Genomic DNA, 22137 nt, shown 5'->3' on the forward strand with positions numbered 1-22137 from the left:
TCCTCGAAAATCCGTTTTCTTTCGTTTCCAATTTCTGAGCGAGAAACGAGGCGTCTGAATGATGAAATGAAAGTGAGAGCTATGCGATGAACCGATTGACCGTTATGCAACGACTTTTACCGGAAAAGCAACATGGAACGCATTGTGAATCTGCATTGCAATTACTTCGCGGAACAGCGCGTTTCTAATTGGAACGAGAGTTTCGCGTTGATGACGCTTCTTTCACGAATATTTTACATATGTTTCCATCGATCTCTAGGATTAATTATACGCGATACGTGATATTGTTTTTCCAGATGTTAATTGGTAAAAACTTGTTCATTCAACAATGATATACCGACGAAGAAATGTGAGTTTTAAGAGAAAAAAATGGAGAATAGATGTCGTTGTTGCAGCGAGTAATCTTGATCACGTGGTCAAACGGAATGTTCTGGGAAATATTGGAAGGTATGGCAAGCATGTGGTGTGTCTAGCCGGTGTGTTTTGCAACATAAAGTTCAAATAAAAATTAAAAACTGCTTTTGAATCACACAACAATAGAAGGAAAATGAAGGGATCTTCGACGGTATATCAAATTTTATTACCGTATTTTATTTATTTAGTGAAGCATCAATTTGGGTTTCTAACTCTTAACCTTTTCTTAAGAAAGTCTTACGTTTCTGTGCAGTAATATTAAAAATTACTTTTCTATCATATCTAAATTTTTACATTAATGTTATGGTAAATATGCACTATAATACTCCCATCTCTAATTTTTATGTAATTTTGTACGTTTGTGTATTTTCAGGCGTAGAATTTATTCCGAGAAGGAAAATCATCACTTGAAATATATTCTGTGCATGAAAATACACAAATTTATGAAATTACAGGAAAATCGGAGGAGCATTAGATTGTATATTTATCTAATGTATTTATGTATATATTTTAACTCAAATATATTATTCCTTGATATAATTCTTAGAATTTAATTTATTTAAAGTGATTTATTATTTTATATATTATTTTAAATATTAATATATTAATTTAAGTTAGTATATTTACATGCATGTATTTAAATTAAAAAAAATTCTTTATTTGAGGTATAATAATACTTCTGTAGAAAAAAATGAAAAAAAGATGTTTGATAAATAATTTCAGTTGAGCAAAATGAAACACAATAAACGCAAGGCTGAGAATACTGTTGAAAATGAAGATTTAATGAATTCTGAATCTGATAATAAAAGTACAATAAATTCAGAGATTAATGAAGAGGATTCAGTGGACTCTGATAATGCAGATCTGATGGGAGATGAGAACAATGACGAAGATCTTGAATCTGACAATGCAGACTCCATACAAGATGATGAAGAGGAAGAAATAGAATCGGACAGTCAAGAGATTGAACATCTTACAGAAAATCAAGAAAAAAAGAGGAAGAAAGTCACAGACGAGTTAACCGAGGCAGCACCTAAGAAAAAGAAAAAATTAGAAAAAAATCTTTACAAGCAACCAACGGTCGAAGAACTCAATCAGCTTAGGGAAACTGAAAATTTATTTCATTCAAATTTGTTTCGACTTCAAGTTGAAGAGGTTCTCAACGAAGTAAAACTCAAAAATAAATATAAAGCGTTATTTGAGATTTGGTTTGGGAAGCTGAAATCGGCAATTGAATCTATCGAAGAGACTGAAGAAGTTTCGGCAAGTAACACATCTAAACTAAACTGTAAGATACAAGAGGCAATAAATTATGTCTAATCTATTGATGTATTTCAGCTTGTAGATAATAATTTGAATGATAAATTAGGTATTTGCATTCCTGTGCCAAACGTACCAAAAGAAACTAAAAGTATTTTTAAGTTCTTGAAACCATCCAACATTAGCGTGGTTGGATCTTATAATTCAGGATGTATTCTTGGATCCACTGTTACCGTGGATGTAATGGTGGAGATGCCAACCAGTTTATTCCGGAAGCAGGATTATCAGAACTATGTGTATTTTAGAAAGAAAGCGACATATTTGGCGTTCGTAGCTTCGAATATAGGAAGCGATATCGCCGAGACTAAGAAATTTATCGGTGACAATCTAAGACCCACCTTGAAGCTTCGGCCTAGTGGAAGGTTGAACAAAAAGGTGGACATAGTAATACACATATCTGCACAGGAAAATAGTTTTAAGTTGAATAGATTTTTGCCGGAGAAAAATAGTGTTAGGCCAGGATTGTATTTCAACAAGCAAAGCAGTTCTTTGGAAGACAGTAAGTTTGATGATTTATATATTTATATTTTAAATGGAGAAAATTATTGTAAAATTTTATACCGTAAAATTATATTTTTTATATTGTGTGTTATTTTGTCTATAGCGTCTTTACCACCCACTCCACACTATAACTCTCTGGTATTGCATGACTTGATAATGTTAAGGACAAATTCCGAAGTTGCGCAAGCAATAAAAGAGTACCCAAATTTGAGGGACGGTATAATCTTGCTGAAAATATGGTTGCGCCAACGTGAATTGAATAAGGGATACGATGGCTTCACTAGCCACATCATTACTATGTTCCTGATTTATTTATTACGCGAGAAAAAGCTGAATACTTTTATGAGTAGCTATCAAATTGTACGGAATGTCTGGATTTGCTTAGGTATATTGAAAAGTTATTAATTACGCTGTTTTTTTTTTTGCATTATCCGAGATAGTAATTGCTTTTATTTGAAATAGCACAGGGAAATTGGTGCGAGAATGGAATTACTATGTGTGAAGATAAGGATAATCAGAATCAAGTATCTCATTATCACAAATACTACGATTGCGTATTTCTTGATACAAGTGGATATTGTAATTTCGCTGCGAATCTATCGAAAGATACTTTTTCGTGGGTACAGAGAGAAGCGGCGCTATGCTTGAAACACGTAGATAATATACATGTCGATAGCTTTCATGCACTTTTCATGCGAAACGTGCCATTTCATAGAGCATTTGATCACATTTTATGGTAATTCACAAATTGATATAAATTTTTATATTATAAAGGTCAGATCTATTTTAATAACTTTTGTCATGTTTGTATGTGTAGTTTTCGGGACAAATCCTTTTTAGAGATAACAGTGAATGCCAAATCCACTATGGATAATAAACTAAATTACGGATGTGATAAACGTAGTCAGGCGATTAAACTGCTTTTTGATGTTCTCAAGAGAGGTTTAGGAGACAGAATTAATCGATTGTGCGTACTACCCAATGTATGTAAAGAATGGGAATGCACCGAGAAGATGCCAGATAGTATTGGAAAGCTTGTTATTGGACTAGAATTGAATCCTGAAACATGTTTCAATATCGTGGATAAAGGACCTGAAGCGAATTTACCAGAAGTAAGCAAGTCATTAAAATAACGTCTTAAAACGATGATAAAATAAAGAATGCAACAATTATTATTTAAAGTAACGATATACGATAATACTTTTAAAATTAATATTTACAATGTACTATAAAATATAAAACTTTATATTCTATTTTGCAGGCAGTTGAGTTCAGAAATTTTTGGGGCGACAAGTCCGAATTACGTAGATTTAAAGATGGAGCCATTCGTGAGGCTGTGATTTGGTCAAAAGGCAAAACTCTCGCAGACAAGAGGATAATATGCAGGAAGATAATAGTATTTCTATTAGAAACAAAGTTCAATATCTTTAAAAACCAATATTTATATGTCGCGAATCAAATGGAAGATTTACTAAAATTGTACAAGGTGATTTTATGATTACTAACATATTCATTAGTTAAGATGCTTTATTCTTAGTTACTAACTATTTTCTTAAAATTTTATATATTTTATGGGTATGTACTTTTATTTAGTATAAAATAACGCACTTCGTATACGGGACCGGTGAAGAAGCTACGCTGAAGGTTTTGCAAGCTTTCAACACTTTAGAGAAGAATTTGATGTCTTTGAACGATATGCCTTTGACAATAAACGGTGTGCAAGGCTCGAGCCCGGTTTTCCGATATGCCGAAGTCTTTCCATCACTTGCTACTGTTCATCGGCAGGTTGATGGTATCACCGAGGAAAACAAAAATTGCCTGAGCCTTTCAAAAAACATCACAAAATGCCCTACATATGTTCACGCACTCGATGTGACATTACAGTTATCGACTAGTGGGAAATGGCCTGATGAATTGGAAGCCATTAGGAAAACGAAGGCGGCGTTTCACATACAAATCGCGGAATGCCTCAGAACGCAACATGCACTGACAGTACAGGCGAATCCTTCTTATATAGATGTTTACCAGGTTAATAGATTATTTTTATACTATAATATTTCTAACAGTAATATTGTATTGTAAATATCCTATAATATTGTATTTAAATTATTATTCTTTGATAGAAAATATAAAATTATCTTTTTATTAGAATGGATTCATTTTTCGATTGAGAGTGGCACATCAGAAAGAAATTGCTTTAATGAAACAAGTCAAGGAGGACGGAGTAATTAAATACAGGGACAATGAAGAATCTATTGAATTAGAAAACAAATTGTTTCATTTACCGAAATTGAGCAGCGCCTTGCATGGGTAAAAATTTATGAATATAATCCTTGTTAGGATAATTCCTAGACTATTAAGAGCATATCTTTTATTTCGAAAGTAACACTTTCCTAAATTAGAATTTTTGTTTCGGATTTAAGTGTCAGCAGATATATATCTCTAGACTGCATGATATAAGAAACGTTACTATAATTAATGGTTGCTTTTAAAGATGATTAATATAAAAATCATTATTTTGTCAATCTGAGTTTTCATATATCATACAAAATTTAGAATATTGAAGATTAAGTAAGAGATGTGCTTCCATAACATAATTCGTATGAGATGACTTATGTGTAATAAATAAAAAGATGAATAGTATATATTATAGTCTCAATTCTCATTCTTTCAGGTTGCATTCTCAGCAACCGTCATTCGGTTCCGCTTGCTGTTTGGCGAAACGCTGGTTATCAGCGCAACTGTTAGATGATACTCATATACCTGGAATTGTGGTTGAATTGCTCATGGCATCGTTGTATCTAGCACCAGAGCCATATAAGCCGGCCCAGACGCCACAAGTAGCATTTCTACGATTTCTAGAAATTGTTACGAGAGCTCACTGGAACACCGATCCCGTGATTGTTAATTTCAACGGCGAGATGACCAGTAAATAAATAAATTAATTTTCTTATTTTTTAATATGATCGAATTATCGCAATTATCATGAAATAATCATTTAATTGAAATAATCAATTAATATTAAATTGAAATTGATTTTATCCAAATATCGGTACAGAAATTTAATTAGAAGGTAATGAATAATTATTTATTTTAAATATTAAAAGCACTTTTCAGTATTTTTAATATCCATAATAAATCACTACCTTTCATTAAATTATATTTCTGTAAAGATATATAAAGAAGATAACGAGCGGATAATATTTATTTTAGACTGTATTATCGCTTCTGACCTTATTTTATTATGTAAAAGAATGTATCAATATATGTTATATTTTACAGATGAAGAAATTGCTGCCGTGGAAACATTATTTAATACAGCTCGCAGTTCTCTTCCACCCTTATTCATATCTACCCCTTACGATCAACAGAAAACCTTATGGACCAGAAAAGCTCCATCGCATTTGATTTTAAACCGTATGAGTGTACTCGCGAAGGAATCGCTGAAATTGTTCGACGATTTATTGTTCAATAATACAATCCTGGATTTAAAACCTATATTCCGTCCTCCGCTTTTGGAATACGATTGTTTACTGCATTTAAAGTCACGTATGATTCCTAGAAGACTGCAGGCAGTTGATGTACCCAGTAAAGCAGAAATCGTAGATTTACATCCATATAAGACTCATTCTCTCCAAAAAATTCCAGTCGTGGACTTCGATCCTATACAATGTTTCTTAAAAGATTTAAGAGTAAGTACCCGAATAACTTATATAAGCTGTTAACAATTAAAAATGACTTAATTTTATTGAATTATATTGATGCACGGTATACTTAAAAAAAAGAAATTAATGTCACATGATTTAAATATTAAACATCTAAATAGTTTGAAGCGCTGTATTCTATATGTTTGTTTATTTTTCATTTTCAGGATGGTTATGGGGATTACGCATTGTTTTTCCATGATACTTATGGTGGAGCGGTGATCGGGGTTCTGTTGAGACCCACTGCCCTCGAGTGTAAAGATTTCAAAGTGTCGGATGCCAATTGTAGAAAACTCGATGTTGATGGTAAACTCGTCTTAAACATTTCAACGATGATCGAGGACTTTTATGTTCTGGGGAGAGATATTATACGCACGATTGATATTCCTAATAAAAAAAAGTTTTCCTTGATATCAGAGTCGACTACATAGGTATGTTTTAAAGCTCGAGAATCTCGAGATTTGTGAAACGCAATTTGTACATATAGTAAATAAATATTTTTTACAAAAAGATACTACCGAAATATTATGTTAAAGAACTGTAAAAATATAATGCTCACTTATATTTGTTACGATATCAGCAGGAAGATTAATAATAAACTTCCTTGCTTTTAATTCTACAATAAAACTGATTGTCGAATTAAATAATGGTCGTTGTATGTAAGTACGTCAATATAGTTTTGTATGAGCTCGACGAATTTTTTTTCTTTTTTTTTCGAGCACTAATTACACGATTTACTGACTGGAATAATCACTCCTCATAAAATAAGTGTATTTTTCTCAAGGTTGAATCTCACCACGTATCAAGCAACATTATTGTATATTTTAAAAACTAAACCAACCTAAACTACATTTTTTACTTTAAGTATCAAATCAATATGGAATAAATTAATGAATATTGAATCGCAATAAATTTATATATTAAAATATGATAAGTTACATATTATTTTAAATGTTATTTTATTTAAATTATAAAAATGATAATTAGTATTACTCTAATTCCTTTTACTTTCTCATGACCGAACTCGTTTTTTTACGTTTCACAAATGTTACACATTTAACACACATTGGTTGAACATACTTTTTGTAGATAATAAATGGATAGATAATAGCTTTTATTAATAATCTGATATTTGCAATTGATAATGTTGTTGATAAAATTTATATATATCATTAAATATATTAAATATATCAATTTAATTGTAGTCGTACGATACTTACTTTTTTTGAAAATACGTTCGCATGAGCGTGTATACAGGGTAAGTCATTTTAATCGATCATCCCAAATATTTTCGTTCCTTTGCATTTTACAAGAAAATGTTTCAGACAAAAGTTGTATGATTTCGAGAGGGACATAAGATGGTATCGTTGGTTTGACCTTAGGTGGCATTGTCAAGGTCAGACGAGGGTCACATTAAACGGAACCTCCCATTTTTTTATTAATACATATTGTAACTTACCTCGAGAGCTTTTCAAAACACTATAATAAAATATTTTTCATTAAGTACTTCTTGAGTTATGAGGCTTGAGAAAGTCATAGTACGTACCGGAATTAGCATTACCCAAAATGTCCGACTGACGGCTAAAATCTCTTGAATGTTCAGAATCACGATCTGGATAACATTGGTCAAGATCAATGGAGGGTTCCGTTTAAAAAATTTAATGTGACCTTTGTCTGATCTTGACGACGCCAAGGTCAAACCAATGACATCAATGATATCATCTTATGTCCCCCTTGAAACCATACAACTTTTGTCTGAAACATTTTCTTGTAAAATGCAAGGGGACGGAAATATTTGGGGTGATCGATTTAAATGACTCACCCTGTATATGTGACGGCTATTATCTTATAATTTATAATAAATAATATTTTTCGTCAACAATAAAGTAATTTAGACCGCTATATATTGAATAAATTGAGGCTAGATCTTAGTATCTAATAATATTTTTATATAAATTCTAAATACATTTTAGTTAAACTGTTTTCCGTAATCATAAATTAAAGCTGAAATAATATCAGAATTAAATTGATCGTTGATTTGATAATAATGCTACTAATATCTTAAAAACTTGTAAAGAATATATACATGTATATATATATATATGTACACATATCTGGATTATCATTCTGATATCTTATTATTGTTTACATACATCGGCTTTCCATTCTTTATGTACTAGTCATTGTGACATATATAGAGTGTCCCTCGAGACTTCTGCCAAACGCTTTTTGTAGATAGAGCAGACTAAACTGAGTCGAAAAGTCCTCTACCATTTCGCAATAATTGACGAGATATTAATTAATAAAAATTGCCAAATATTGATCTTCAATAATTTTTTATTGAAATACTATCAACTTTACAGGAAAACAGCAAGAGACAAAAATTGTTTATTTTCTTCTCATAAAGTTCTGAGAATTTTTTCGGAATTTTTAAATACCGTATCCCATGTTGGTAAAAATAGTTGCCAATAAGAAAATGCAGTACTAAAAAGTTGATCAAAAATTCTAAAAAAATTCTTAGAGCTCTATGAGAAAAAAATAGATAATTTTTGTCTGTTGCTGTTTTTCTGTAAAGTTAATAGTATTTTAGTAAAAAATTATTGAAGGCCAATATTTGGCAATTTTTAGTAATTAATATCTCGTCAACCATTGCGAAAATTGCAAAATGGTAGAAAACTTTTCGATTCAGTTTAGTCCGTTCTACATATATATAATATCTACAAAAAGCATTTGGCAGAAATCTCGCGAAACATTGTATAATCACACACCTCAGTGATTGAATGGGAAAAGACACCAACTCCGGATAGTCGGGAGATTCGAATTCTAGCTGGAATAATATTTTTCGCAATAAGTTTTTTACAAATTTTTAAAATATTAATAGCATTTTTATTAAATCAATGATTAATTTCATTGATATTATTTCATCTTCAGTTTATGATTGCATTTCAACAGTAGTAATCAGCGAGTAATTCGTATATATATAATTGAAAAATATATTTAAAATCTACATTTAAAAATATATTAGGCATCTCTAAGATTTAGCCTTGACAATATTCTTCATATTTATTTTAAATTATAACAAGAACGTAAAAGCAGTGTAATTCAACGTAATTCGGTATCTTGATTTTCATTTATTTCCTTTGATCTTAATTCAAATTCGGTTTCTTCTGTTCTGAAATACTCTAAACAGTCTAAACACTCATACGTTACATTTATATGGAATTATATTAAAAGGAAGAAAATTACGGGTAAACGCAAATAATATTTGGAAATTATATTGAAAGTTCGTCAACTTGCAGATGCAATATATCTGCATATTAAAACAGATATGTGTGAAAATTATATCAAGATTATTAATTTTATTGAAACAAGAAAAGTGGTAATAAAGAAATTATTACACATATTACAATAAACAAAAAAAAACTTTGTATCTTCTATTATAAATCCTGCAAACAAGAAAATAGCAGCGTATCCTTTTTTCTCATTTATAAATATTGTATTTATCTTTTTGTTTCCGCTGTAGCTATATAGCTACGTATTTTAAATTAAGAAATAAACTATTATTTTACCGTTTATATTTTCATGCTGTGAATAAGAAATATTGAATAAGAAATGCCTTACATAGGTAAATGCAAAAATTAGTTAGTCATATAAATAGCATATATAAAGCACATATGATACATGTATTTTGAAATTTATTAGTAAAATAAGGTAAAAAAAAGAAGGTTCCAGTTATTACCATTTTGGTTTAATAATAAGAATTTCATCAAATGCAGTAAGACTAGTAAAATAACTTTGAAATATTTTAGTTGAATTTTTCAAAAACAAAAAAAAAATGTTTTTATTGTGTAGGTATAATAATTTTGCAATAAAAATTATTTGTTGTCACTAAAATTAATACACACAAAGATCCCCGAATGTTTTCAATATATTAAAATATTTTTATAAACTGTTTATTTATTATGCACAAAAATGCACAAAGGTAATAAATATTTTGTCTATAGCTATTAAATAATTGGGAATGAAAAGATTAAGTATGATTTTTATTAACTGTGCAAACGTATTGAGTAATTATAGACTATCACAATAAAAAAAAACATTGGGTCTCATTAGAGCATGAATGGATATTTTAATATCTGAAAAACTAAATAAACAATATGTGAAACAATATATGAAAAGTCTTGCAAACATATCGATAATTAAAAATCAAATATCAAATCACTATGTAATATCATATTCTAGTAGCAATATATAATAGATAACTAAGTACGTTATATATGATTTGATATCCGATTTTTAGTTTAACGAACGTGATTAATGTTTTTTACGTTGATATAACAATAACAACAGACTAAAGTGCGAGTATTTATAAGTCGACGTAAACCGGGGCCGCTTAGTCGTCAAGAATACTATAATGCAAAATGCAACCGTTGGAACGGAGCGGTAAGTGTTCAATTTCCTTGGATCGAAATCAAATAACAGACGAAAATACGGACGATATATTTGCATCTTATACATATTCATCTTTTCTAAACACTTTTGCGACGTTCCTTTAATTAACGTATCTGTGTTATGTAAAAAATAAAGGTTATTTAATTAATATAATTGTGTTTATTTTAGAAATGCGTGTATTAATAATACTGATATTCCTCACTGCTGTCAGAGGATCTCAATATGTTGTTCAAAATGGTATTTTTGAAGTATTAGACAGATATGATCCTAATGTGATAGTCAGCAGGCTTACAACAAAAGGTGAGTTATAATATTATATAATACATAGTTTTTTACGTTCTTCATGTTAGTTAAATTATTTCTATTAACTTCATACAAGCACTCAAGATCCAGCTAGACTAAGACATCTAATTCTATAGGTTGTGTCTCTCACATATGCGGTCCTATAAGATTTAATATTACAAGAATGTTTTATATATATACACGCGCGCGCTTGTCTTTCCTAAGCTGCCACTTCAATTACACTATTGGATATCAAAGGAACAATAATTCAATCTCTTAAATTAAATATTTTTTCAATTTTTAACTTCCACGTCAAAATGCAAGTCAACCCATTTTTATGGTCAGTTTCAAGCTAAATAACGTCCATATTAACATATAGAACTTAGTAAATAATAAAATAATTAGAGTTGCATTTAATACATTTTTTTTCTTGAATTAAATAGTTTGACTCCATTGTTTCAGTTAAAATAATGACATATATTGAGTAGGAGCAGTAGTGACCTATAAAAATGATTAAAAATAATTCAAATTGAATATAATTTAATATTGTGACACAAATGGAAACAAATAAAGGGCTAATGAGAATACAATCGCGGTAATTCTTGCGATGATTAAATTTATTACAAATTACTACAATTCAGACGTTTCAGCTTTCCTTCGAGCCATCCTCAGTGTATCTGATTCAAACAACACATGTTGACTTTATATTCTCATTAGCCCTTTATTTGTTTCCATTTATGACATTTTCGAGAGTTATTGTTATCAATTTATATTTAATATTATGAATTCACCAGTGTATTTTCATAAGCTTCAATATTTCTTCTTGTTAATTAATATCTCCACAAAATCAATATGAATTTTATACGTTTTAATGAAGGAGCTACATAGATAAGTATAATATTTATTTTAGATGGCACGAAGATGGATAATATCTTCTTGACGAAGAGTAATGAACTTACAGTCACTTCATTCAGGAAAAGTTCCGATAACACATTCCTTATAATCACTCGTACACTCTACGATCCCAATGGCGAATTCCTTGATTGTTTCCAACTTAATGATAACACGCAATGGTTCGGCGGGCCACAGTTTCGCTATCAGCACTGGCCTATACAAAATATGTACTATGAGGAAGAGCCGTACTTGCCTACGCATCCTTCAAACATGGCATTAGCTGAGCGTTATTGGCTGTCCAGCAAAGGGATTTACATCTACGTGGACGATGCAAGCCCGCTATTTCTCGATCAAAACAATTATCGGGATAAGTACTTATGCATGATCGCTAAGAACAAAGCGCCCTATCAGCATCGCGACGTCATCAATATCACATACACAATAGGTTTTTTTCCGGATCCGAAAGCTGCTCATCAATACGCAGTAAAAAACCATTTGGGTTGGCCGACGGGTCACCCCGACAGCCTAATGGTTAAATATCCTATATGGTCTACCTGGGCCAGATACAAGACCAATATCACCGCGAAAGTGGTAGAGACCTACGCGGATGAAATCGTCGCCCATGGATTCAACAATAGTCAAATCGAGATTGACGATAACTGGGAGACCTGTTATGGCTCCGCCGAATTTGATCCCATCAAATTTCCTGATGTCAACGCTCTTACGCAGCGATTGGGGGACAAGCGCTTCCGCGTCACTTTGTGGATACATCCTTTCATCAACCGAAACTGTGAACCCGCGTACTCCACCGCACTGAATAATGATTACTTCGTTAAAAATCAAGATGGAAATGTTCAAATGTCGTGGTGGCAGGGTAAGGATTGGTTTAAAATCGACGTTGCAGAGAAAACGATGATTCTTCTCTGCTAAAATTTGATTGCCGCATTTTTTAAATATTAAACATCCTGCGTCACTTAAAGAAAATAAAAAAAAAAATATCTAGCGATATTTATTTGCAAACGAATTTATGTGAATTTTTAATCTTTTAATGTACCATTTAATTATATCTTTTTTAGGTTCAGATGCCGCCACGATTGACTTTACGAAATCGGATGCTGTGGCATGGTGGATGGAACGCTTGAAATATCTTCAGCGAAATTTAGGCATCAACAGCTTTAAGTTCGATGCCGGCGAAGTATCTTGGTTACCACAGGTGCCGAAGTTAAATGATCAGTCTGAGTTGCAGCCAGGTATATTCACGGAAGAATACGTCCGCAAACTCGCAATCAACTTCCCCCATAACATTGAAGTGCGGGTGGGATGGCGTACTCAGGACTTACCGATATTTGTTCGCATGATTGACAAGGACACTAGGTGGACGTGGAACAATGGTCTACCCACGCTGATCACGACGCTACTGCAGATGAATCTTAACGGATATGTCTATGTGCTGCCAGACATGATCGGCGGCAACGGCTATGGAACATTACCATCTAAAGACTTATTCATCAGATGGTTGCAGGCCACTGTCTTCATGCCATCGATGCAATATTCTTTTGTGCCATGGGATTTCGATGAAGAAGTGAGTAATATCGAAAATCCTAGCCGAGATGAATGAATTGCTGTACGATAAGTTAATGAATTTAATTTGTTCCTTAAATATTATAATATTGCGAATTTTTTCCTTAAATATTATAATATTGCGAAGAAATAATATCCATCTGTATTTCACCAGACTATCAAAATCTGCAGAGAATATACCGAATTGCACGCGAATTACTCGACGGAAATTATAAAAGCCATGCAGCAGGCTGTTGACGAAGGCACTCCTGTAAATCCACCCATTTGGTGGATTGATCCGCTCAACTCAGAAGCTCACAAGATTAATGACGGTAAGTTCATAAGAATATATAAAATTACATTTTAAATTTGCCAAACATCTAAACAATTAATCTTATTCATAAATGTTTTTGACAAATCTAGAAAGCACGACTTGGTAGTGATCTATAAATAATTAATGATTGAATGTTGCTGTGCTTAATTGAATTACAGAATATCTCCTTGGTGAATCTATATTGGTTGCTCCGATAGTTGAAGAGGGTGACGAATATCGTGATATCTACTTACCTAACGGAACATGGTTGGATGTGAATAAAAAAATCACTTATAATGGACCGAAATGGCTGGAAAGTTATCATGCTCCTTTAGACGTACTTCCTTACTTCAAGAAATCGTAAACAAAGAATTTAAAAATTTTCAGTAAAATATTTAAAATATTTATTTGTATATACATATATAAATTATCTTGTAACATGTCATATATTTTGATTCTGAAATTGCATACCTTCCTCTTCTTATATGAAAATCGAATGTTAATCAGAGCAAACATGCAAGCAGAAAATAAATTCGCTACCTGCTTGTCAATAAGGATTGAATCTCTGCGTTAAGTATTTTAATCACTACGTCATCATCCGTGTAATTTCCGGTCCTTAAAAGAGTGTCACGTTCCCCTTTCAATGCCTGCAATCGCTCATTGTATTCTTTTGATTTATCGTCAACGATTTTATTACCGTTACAGGGAACGTCGTAACAAATGTCATCAGCTGTCGTAAATATTTGATTGTAAGTTTCTTTCGTAGAGGATTGTTTCGGCTTGATCACATCGATTTCTTTCTGAAGCTCTTTCAGCAAAAGTTGATCGTTGTCCAAAGCTTTTCTGTCTGCGGACAAAATTTCCTCAATGCTATATATGAGAAAAGTGAAAGTAAGTACAGGAAAATACACTTCCATCAAATCATATTACGTATTTCAATTGTCCCGATGTCATAATTCATTGTAAAAATCTATGTAAAAGCTTGTAAAATAATTTGATATTAACTAAATTTCAATTTCAAGAAATTTTATGTTAAACATATCGTGAAAAGTAAAGATGTTCTATATTCTTGCTTTCTATTTACTGATTTTTGTCAAAATTTTGTCGTTAGTGCTTTAATAGTAGGATTCCTAAAAGATTAGTGAAAATAATGCTATAATATATAACGTACTCCGTACTCATTAGTTCTTCCCTACTGTTCTTAATTTGAACTTGCATGGCTTGTTGATAATCCACTTTCATCCTGTGTAATTCGCGAACTGCCTTGCCCCATTGCTCTCTAAAAAATTCTTTTCCCTTCTGAGCATTATCTAATTTTTCCTCGAGAATTTTTACTTCTTGCAACAAAGACGCTGTTTGATCTTGAGTTAATGATGCCTTTTGATACATTTGCAATTCGTCCATTTGTTTACTTATCGACGATTTCATATTCTCATTTTCATATGATAATATTTCCATTTGTGCCTCTAAAGCAACTTTTTTCTCCTCAAGTTTGGCAATCTGCATAAAATGCAATGTTAAATGTAAATATGAGATATAATGTTGAAGTCCTCTTTTTAAGTGTTGTTACATGAGAGATGCAGATCCGAAACGAACTATATGTAACTGAGATATTCTTCACAAACCTTTGATGTAAGATCACTTTGCGTTGCATGCAACAAATCTTTAAGTTCTTGTAACTTGGTTTCATATCTCCATTGCAAGTCCTCGTTTGCTTTTGTCAGTCTGGTCTCATTTTCCAAGCTCTTCAATCTACGCTTTCGCAAATCTTCAGTAGCGTTGTTTAAACTGTTGGCCAACGTTTTACATTGTTCGACACTGTATGCGAGCTTTGATTCCAGATTTTCCTTCTGCATTCGCCATTCCTCGCTCAGCATGTTCAAATGTCGTTCTTCCTTTCTTTTGAGCTAATTCATACCACACAAATAATATCATTAAATAGAAATTATCAATCAAATTACTGTTATCTCGTTTTACCTCAGCTTTAAACATTTCCTTTTGGCGTTCCTTCCAAGTTTCGAGCTCGTCCACTATTTTATATGCTAAGCTGTCGTCCAATATTGGTGGGCCAAGATTTTTATCTTAAGTAAATCATTTCAATAAATAGAAAGCTAAAGTTCTATCATTTAGAAATAATACAATAGGAAACAAACATAAATATTTTAATAAACTTAATGTATATCTACCGATAGTTTCTTTCTTTAATATACAATGCGGTCCACGATCTTCTAATTTGAGTGCAATGTCCATATCAGCAATTTTATTTCGATCTGTATCGAACAGAGATAATTTATACTGACATTCGAACTGAAAAAAGTTCTTGTTTTAATTTTTATTATTTTATAAGGTTTGTATATAATTATAACATTAATATTACCTTTTCTTGATAAAATAACGGTTTTACATCGAGCACTAATAGTGACAATTTATCACTTTCGTTTATGTCGCATATACTGATTTTTGGTGGAAAAGATTCTAGTAATTGTTTTATTTCATTTGGTGCGGATATAAAGTGAAATTGGCATACAACGTCTTGCAATTTAACTTTCTCGTTTAGTAAAACTGGCATTGTTGCGTACGCTGTTGACATGACTTCAGTTTTTGGATGGTGAAATCTACGTAGAAAAATTATATTAAAAAGAACTGAAAAGGAAATATCCTTATTATATTCCTTTAATTGAAAAAAAATATATAAATCAAACCGAAATTCAATTTCTCGTCCCGATAACATCTCAGATACCAATGATATTGCATCGAGTGAAATGCGTAGACAATAGCAGTGATAAGATTCTACATCTCTGATATGATTTTCATTAACATTGTACAGGATTCCATCGCACGAGCGCGAACATGTAACTTTAGATTCCGTTTGATGTTTCAAGCATTGGCAATCGACAGATTGTTTGTTTACATTTTTATATTTTTTTGTACATTTTTCTTCATTAGAAATATTCTTGAAACTAGATTTTCCATAATCGCCACTAGGATTTCTGTGAGATTCAATCTCTGGACATCTCTGAAATCAGATATTTTAAATTATACATAATCTTCACACTATCAATTTTGATAATCACTAGGGTAGGATATTGTCGATAAAATGACTTAAGTTTTTATTCTACCTGATCGACATTATTTATACTTTCTTCATTACGATTCATTTGAGTGTTAGACATCATATGATTGTTAAAGTTCATTGCTGTATCAGAAATGAACAAAATATTTGTTTTACTTCCAATATATTGCAATTTAAGTTGCAGATCGAGGTAAGGTTTCTGATGGTTCTGGGTTTCAATGGGTTTTTCTATCGAATCTTGTTTAATTAGAAAACATTGTTCGTTTAAAGTAGTACTCGCGTGCGCAGCACATTTGAGAAATTCTTGCAAATTATCTACGGGTACTAGAGATTGCAGATTGACTGATGATTCAGCTATTACGCCATTTTCATGTTTTAAATATATTAACAAATAGGGTTTCGATTGTAAGTATTGCTTTAAGACACTTAAGGAGCTTCGTATTCTTATTATTACTTTTTCGGGGACAAAATGAGATTTTCCAGACTCTGTCTTGAACGGTTTAAGTTCTACAAGGTTTTCCAGAACTCGATATGAGAAATGTACAGTGCTATGCTTATTTGGATTTTCAGGTAATAATAAATGCAAATTTCTTATGTACATGGCCATGATACTTAATATGAATAATTCACAACAGGCGTCTAAAGGTCCCAATTGAATAAATTGCTCATCAGGATGCAAATAGGGGATTATTTTATTACTTTCCAAAATGACGTCTTTTTCTATCAAACTTCTACTATGCTACGAAATAATATGATACAATAGTGATAGTTTATATATATATACATATTTTTTTTTAAATGAAATTAATTATAGTTTAATATAATAATATATTATACTATTTTCTTACTTTATTACTAATAATTATTTGTTACTCAGTTATTACGAGAACATAGATTATGAACCTCGAAATATACTATTCATACAAAATAATACATTTTACCTCCGCAGCTGGATTTAAAGTTATATCCTTCTGATCTTCAACTCTTAATGCAAGAAGTAACTCAGGCTTTTGTATTTTAAGGTCACTTCGTAATCCTAGCAACTTGTGCCAACTTGCTTTTGGATTCAAATTTCCACATTTAGATATTACTTGCGCAGAACGTATGTTTAGTAGAACATATCCAAGTCTCTCTCTACCTTCGTTCTCTTTAAAAGCAAAGCATTCTAATTTTAATGAGACTTGCTCTGATCGCATTCTATAAATTAAATACAAAATGAAATCATCAAACATCTGTACTTTATTAGCAAGTAATGGCGATTTGAATAAAAAGAACGAATACCATTCTTACCTTCTTAGTAATAATTTATTAGTTTCCCAAACTAAATCTGTGACATATTGCGGAGTCGGACATGACTCGATTCTGTCAGTTTCTAAGGAGTGTCCATTTAAAGTTCCAATTAATAATGTTGGTTGTAAAACTTGTTCGAAACCCTTCCCTGTAACATATACATATATAAAATTTTATTTTTTGGCAATAATTGTTATAATTTGATAAATAATTTAATTTCCTCATAAATTTAAGTTCCACATAAAAATTCCCTAATCATACTACATATCATAATTTATAAGTTAAATATAAATTGATATTTTCTGTACTCTATTCGAATTAGTATTAAAATTATGATGTAATTATAAAGAATAAGTATATTTTTTTAGAAAAGAATTTTCAAGGAAAACACATCAATTTTAGGAATAAAACTTGGAAATATTCTTGAGGTATACACACACACACACACACACATAATAAGGATACATCTATAAAATATTACCTTCTTTTATGCTCAAAATAATTTGCACATTGGATTTAGTTGCTTCCGTCATTTTACTTCCATAAAGTATTCAGTTCCATAAAATATACAAAATAACAAATTCGGCAATATATTTGCCATATATTTACACACTCCAGAATCTTCTGGATTCAAATCCGCTGTCATGGTAACGGATTCATAAACACGAATTGCGATTTGCTTTCCCTGATGCAGCAGAAAAGTATCCTACAGAAAAAAGGAGAAATCAGAAAATACATATTAAATATCTGTATACATTATTAGTTATATTTTAATATAATCCTCATTTAAATATTTAAAAATCGACCAACAAACTTCGCACGCCCAGCGAATCTCTTCTTTACTTCTTATCACACGGTAAGTACACAATACACATCCTAAGGGTATATCCACACTACTTGCATAGCCGCATAAACATATACATAAAGAAAATTATCCAATTGCAGTTCTCTTTTAAAGTCGTACATAAAATGTGATTGGATAATTTTCTTTATGCATACGTTTATGCGGCTATGCAAGTTGTGTGGAATGGCCCTAAGGGACTACGCATTGAAGAATGAGATTGAAAATTAAAAGATTGAAGTTTGACCAATCAGAACAAAAGGAACCAAAATTTCTTTGTCCTCATTGGTGAAATTTCAATTTTTAATCTTTAATCTCAATCTTCAATGCATAGTCTGATTCCGGCCTAAAGCATTGTGTCCACGATGCTAGAAATCAGTCCGAGACCTCGGATGAAGAAAGAATTAACCAATCGCAATGGTCGTGTGATCATATTATTCAAATGTGATTTGTTAATATTTCTTCTGTCCGAGATCTCGGACCGATTTCTAGCATTGTGAACATCGGACTTTAGCTCATCAATAGGTCTGTTCGTGTTGCACTCATTTTGTGCACTCAACAATTTCGCTTTATCTCTCTCTCTTCAACGTCAGGGAATTGATTCTGTATCTTGAAACGAGGTGAAAATTACAAAAGTGAGCGAATTTACTAGAATACTGATAATTTCATTGGTCAACACCTAGTAAATTTGCTTACTTTTGTAATTTTTACCTTGTTTGAAGATATAGAATCGACCCCTTGAATACATATTGGATGCGTTCAGCAGAACACAACAGTTTTGCAACCGTTTCATGATTCTCTGCTGAGATTGGACCATTCCTCTTGATCTAAAGGCATAACCTAATTAATACGAAAAAAACTTTCAACAGTCACAAAATAAACGTTCTGCTGAACGCAGCCATTGAGGGCATTCAGAATGACAACCGCTCACTGAGCGTTCAATGAGCTCTTTTATTTGATTGATCTATTATGATGATGATTTTAGGATCTAATGAAACATGCCAATCAAATAAAAGAACTTAATGAGCACTCAGGTCGGTATTCATAGTCGGTTCTTATTTCAAGACCGTCTTAAGTCCGGATCTACAATAGGTGTTTTATGCCTTATGCCTTAAGAAACTGACCAATTATCCTGGATCTACAATAGAGTTTTAAGCCATAAGCCATAAGAAATGGGCGAATCACAGTCGCTTATTCTTCTCGGATTCGACTGTAATTGGTCAGTTTCTTAGGCCCGTCTACAATACACGGAGTAAGAAGTAAGAGTAAGAAATTGACCAATCACAGTCGATTATTCATCTCACATTCGACTGTGATTGGTCAATTTCTTACTCTTACTTCTTATTCCGTGTATTGTAGACGGGCCTTTACTGCATAAGGCATAAAACACCTATTGTAGATCCGGACTTACTGTCGAATCCGAGAAGAATAAGCGACTGTGATTCGCCCATTTCTTATGGCTTAAGGCTTAAAACCCTATTGTAGATCCGGGGTAAGTAATGTCTTAAGTTGCTAATGCGGCTCTCTGATTGGTTCATGACATCTTAAGACTGTACTTAAGACGGTCTTAAATATAAGATTAGACTATGAATATCGGCCTCAGTGAGCGGTTGTCGTTCTGAATGCATCCATTTATCTTAGGTCGGAATCAAGGTATCAATCATGAAACTTTATCCCTAGGATGGAAAGTGAAAATTTTAACCATTGAAGTTAATGGAGAAATTTTTCACTTTTCACTTTTCATCCTAGGAAAAAAGTTTCATGATTGATACCCAGCCTACGCATTGAAGAATGAGATTGAAGAGTGAAAGAATGAAGTTTGACCAATTAGAACAAAAGGAACCGAAATTTCTTTGTCCTCATTGGCCTAGTTTACACCGGGGTTCAATCCGAGTCGGAATGTAAGAACCAACCAACTGCAGTTGAGCATTCCCTTTTCATTCGACTGTAACAGGCGAATGCTTGAATGCAGTTGATTGATTCTTGCATTCTGACCCGGATCGAACCGTCGGTGTAAACTAGACCATTGGTGAAATTTCAATCTTTAATCTTCAATCTCAATCTTCAATGCATAGTCTGATGGCTTTATAGCATATTCGAATTGAACGGGTTTGCATCAACCTAGGTTGGATTAATGACATTGTACGTTTTCCTATTGGTGGAACATGTAAAATCAACCAATAATAGTAGAACATTATCCAACTCAAATGGGAACAAATCCGCTCGGGTCGAAAACGTTATTATGCAAAATTTGTTCGCGTTGTTTGAAATCACTCAAATTTTTTGTTAAAAGATGATAAATATATATTCGGATGTTGAAATGAGAGAAAGTGAAAATGCTGAGTGCAAAAAGTACAAGCAACCAACCTATAGCGTTTTCTCTTGGGATACACTGGGTGGCTGGTGGGTGTAGCCTCGTACCAGACCAGGGGCTCTATTCTTGAAAAGAAACGTATACGAAAGTCTAGGGAAATACTGTAGTATACGTAACATATACTGTAGCATTTCCCTAGATTTTCGTATACGTTTTTTTTCAAGAATAGAGCCCCAGGGGGTCTATTCTTGAAAAGAAACGTATACGAAAGTCTAGCGAAATATTATAGATACGTAACGTATACTGTAGCATTTCCCTAGATTTTCGTATACGATTCTTTTCAAGAATAGAGCCCCAGTTGCGTGTAAGCGCTACACTTCAGCTACACTAGAGTCCCTATAATGAGAGTCAAGACATGAGGGGCGACGCCCTCGTGATTGGTCGCCACCATTTCTAGGCGCTTTCGATGTGTTAGTGAATCTGTGAATTGGTGTGAGCAACTGTTTCATGGTGTAGTAGTATGACGATAGTGCAGCGAACGCGCGCGCCAAGAGAAAACGCTACTAGTATACTCTCCAAACACACCTGAAACAACGAAAATCTAGTGAGTTTCGATTTCTGAGGAGGCACGCGTCCTTGGATTTCAAACAGGGATAAACAGGGGGTCGATTCTGTATCTTCAAACAAGGTGAAAATTACAAAAGTGAGCAAATTTACTAGGTGTTGACCAATGAAATTATCAGTATTCTAGTAAATTCGCTCACTTTTGTAATTTTCACCTCGTTTCAAGATACAGAATCGATCTTCAGTTAACAGTTCGTACTAGGTCTGTTCATGTTGCTTGTATTTTTGGTACTTGGCATCTACGTTTTCTCTCTTTTCAAGAGCCAAATATATATCTTCTTATCTCATTTTAAGTGCAAAAATATTGGGAGGATCCCGTTTGTCTACAGTTCTGATTGTACACACCACTCATATCAACTGGTGCCTAGTAATTTCTTACTGTTTTGCCAATGGTCGCGTTCAGCAGACTCAATTGTTGCGGAGCGGATCCGTGAGCGCTCGTTGTTATTGCAGTCTTGCCGTTTTTAGTGAATTTTCACTATTTTAGTGATTTTTAAGGTCCTTTGTTGATTTAGTGAATTACTTTCTTTATTTAGTGAATTTTTATGTCAGCGT

The 22137-nt window shown here is 32.4% G+C and overlaps 3 protein-coding genes across 4 annotated transcripts; 2 read left to right on the forward strand and 1 right to left on the reverse strand.

Moving 5' to 3' along the window:
- The first annotated feature begins 251 nt into the window (after positions 1-251).
- On the forward strand, positions 252-6629 carry Mat89Ba (nucleolar protein 6 Mat89Ba). Its single transcript, XM_018505346.1, has 12 exons — positions 252-565; positions 1138-1677; positions 1753-2233; positions 2339-2620; positions 2698-2971; positions 3053-3347; positions 3497-3721; positions 3829-4263; positions 4385-4545; positions 4910-5163; positions 5518-5927; positions 6107-6629. Exons 1-12 carry the CDS (start codon positions 548-550, stop codon positions 6368-6370), a joined length of 3639 nt encoding a protein of 1212 aa, XP_018360848.1. The 5' UTR covers positions 252-547; the 3' UTR covers positions 6371-6629.
- Positions 6630-10297: 3668 nt separating this feature from the next.
- LOC108759757 (target of brain insulin) lies at positions 10298-13837 on the forward strand. Its single transcript, XM_018505366.1, has 6 exons — positions 10298-10382; positions 10560-10691; positions 11584-12441; positions 12644-13149; positions 13303-13459; positions 13620-13837. Exons 1-6 carry the CDS (start codon positions 10361-10363, stop codon positions 13802-13804), a joined length of 1860 nt encoding a protein of 619 aa, XP_018360868.1. The 5' UTR covers positions 10298-10360; the 3' UTR covers positions 13805-13837.
- A 16-nt stretch (positions 13838-13853) lies between these two features.
- rha (protein) lies at positions 13854-18674 on the reverse strand. Of its 2 annotated transcripts, XM_018505364.1 has the most exons (12): positions 18614-18674; positions 18285-18509; positions 17804-17951; positions 17455-17710; positions 16560-17252; positions 16143-16456; positions 15818-16055; positions 15627-15747; positions 15418-15521; positions 15066-15347; positions 14612-14940; positions 13854-14310 (listed from the first exon to the last, which is right to left on the reverse strand). In XM_018505364.1, the coding sequence occupies exons 2-12, from the start codon at positions 18334-18336 to the stop codon at positions 13977-13979; spliced, it is 2871 nt and encodes a 956-aa protein (XP_018360866.1). In that variant the 5' UTR covers positions 18337-18509; positions 18614-18674; the 3' UTR covers positions 13854-13976. The 2 variants fall into 2 exon arrangements, with proteins under 2 accessions (XP_018360866.1, XP_018360867.1); XM_018505365.1 differs by lacking the exon at positions 18614-18674 and having other exon boundaries at positions 18285-18524.
- Positions 18675-22137: the final 3463 nt, after the last annotated feature.

The sequence above is a fragment of the Trachymyrmex cornetzi genome, unplaced genomic scaffold, assembly GCF_001594075.2.
Source record: "Trachymyrmex cornetzi isolate Tcor2-1 unplaced genomic scaffold, Tcor1.1 scaffold204, whole genome shotgun sequence".
Taxonomy (NCBI): Eukaryota; Metazoa; Arthropoda; class Insecta; order Hymenoptera; family Formicidae; genus Trachymyrmex; species Trachymyrmex cornetzi.

Excerpts from the sequence above, each read along its gene's own strand:
- rha (XM_018505364.1), bottom strand. The coding sequence starts at position 18,336 with ATGACGGAAGCAACTAAATCCAATGTGCAAATTATTTTGAGCATAAAA. Across the intron at positions 17,711-17,803 it reads AATAAATTATTACTAAGAAG|AATGCGATCAGAGCAAGTCT; the intron begins GTAAGAATGGTA and ends TTTAATTTATAG. Across the intron at positions 15,348-15,417 it reads AGGAAATGTTTAAAGCTGAG|CTCAAAAGAAAGGAAGAACG; the intron begins GTAAAACGAGAT and ends GGTATGAATTAG.
- LOC108759757 (XM_018505366.1), top strand. The coding sequence starts at position 10,361 with ATGCAACCGTTGGAACGGAGCG. Across the intron at positions 10,383-10,559 it reads GCAACCGTTGGAACGGAGCG|AAATGCGTGTATTAATAATA; the intron begins GTAAGTGTTCAA and ends TGTTTATTTTAG. Across the intron at positions 13,460-13,619 it reads AGCTCACAAGATTAATGACG|AATATCTCCTTGGTGAATCT; the intron begins GTAAGTTCATAA and ends ATTGAATTACAG.
- Mat89Ba (XM_018505346.1), top strand. Across the intron at positions 1,678-1,752 it reads AAGAGACTGAAGAAGTTTCG|CTTGTAGATAATAATTTGAA; the intron begins GCAAGTAACACA and ends GATGTATTTCAG. Across the intron at positions 5,164-5,517 it reads TTTCAACGGCGAGATGACCA|ATGAAGAAATTGCTGCCGTG; the intron begins GTAAATAAATAA and ends TATATTTTACAG.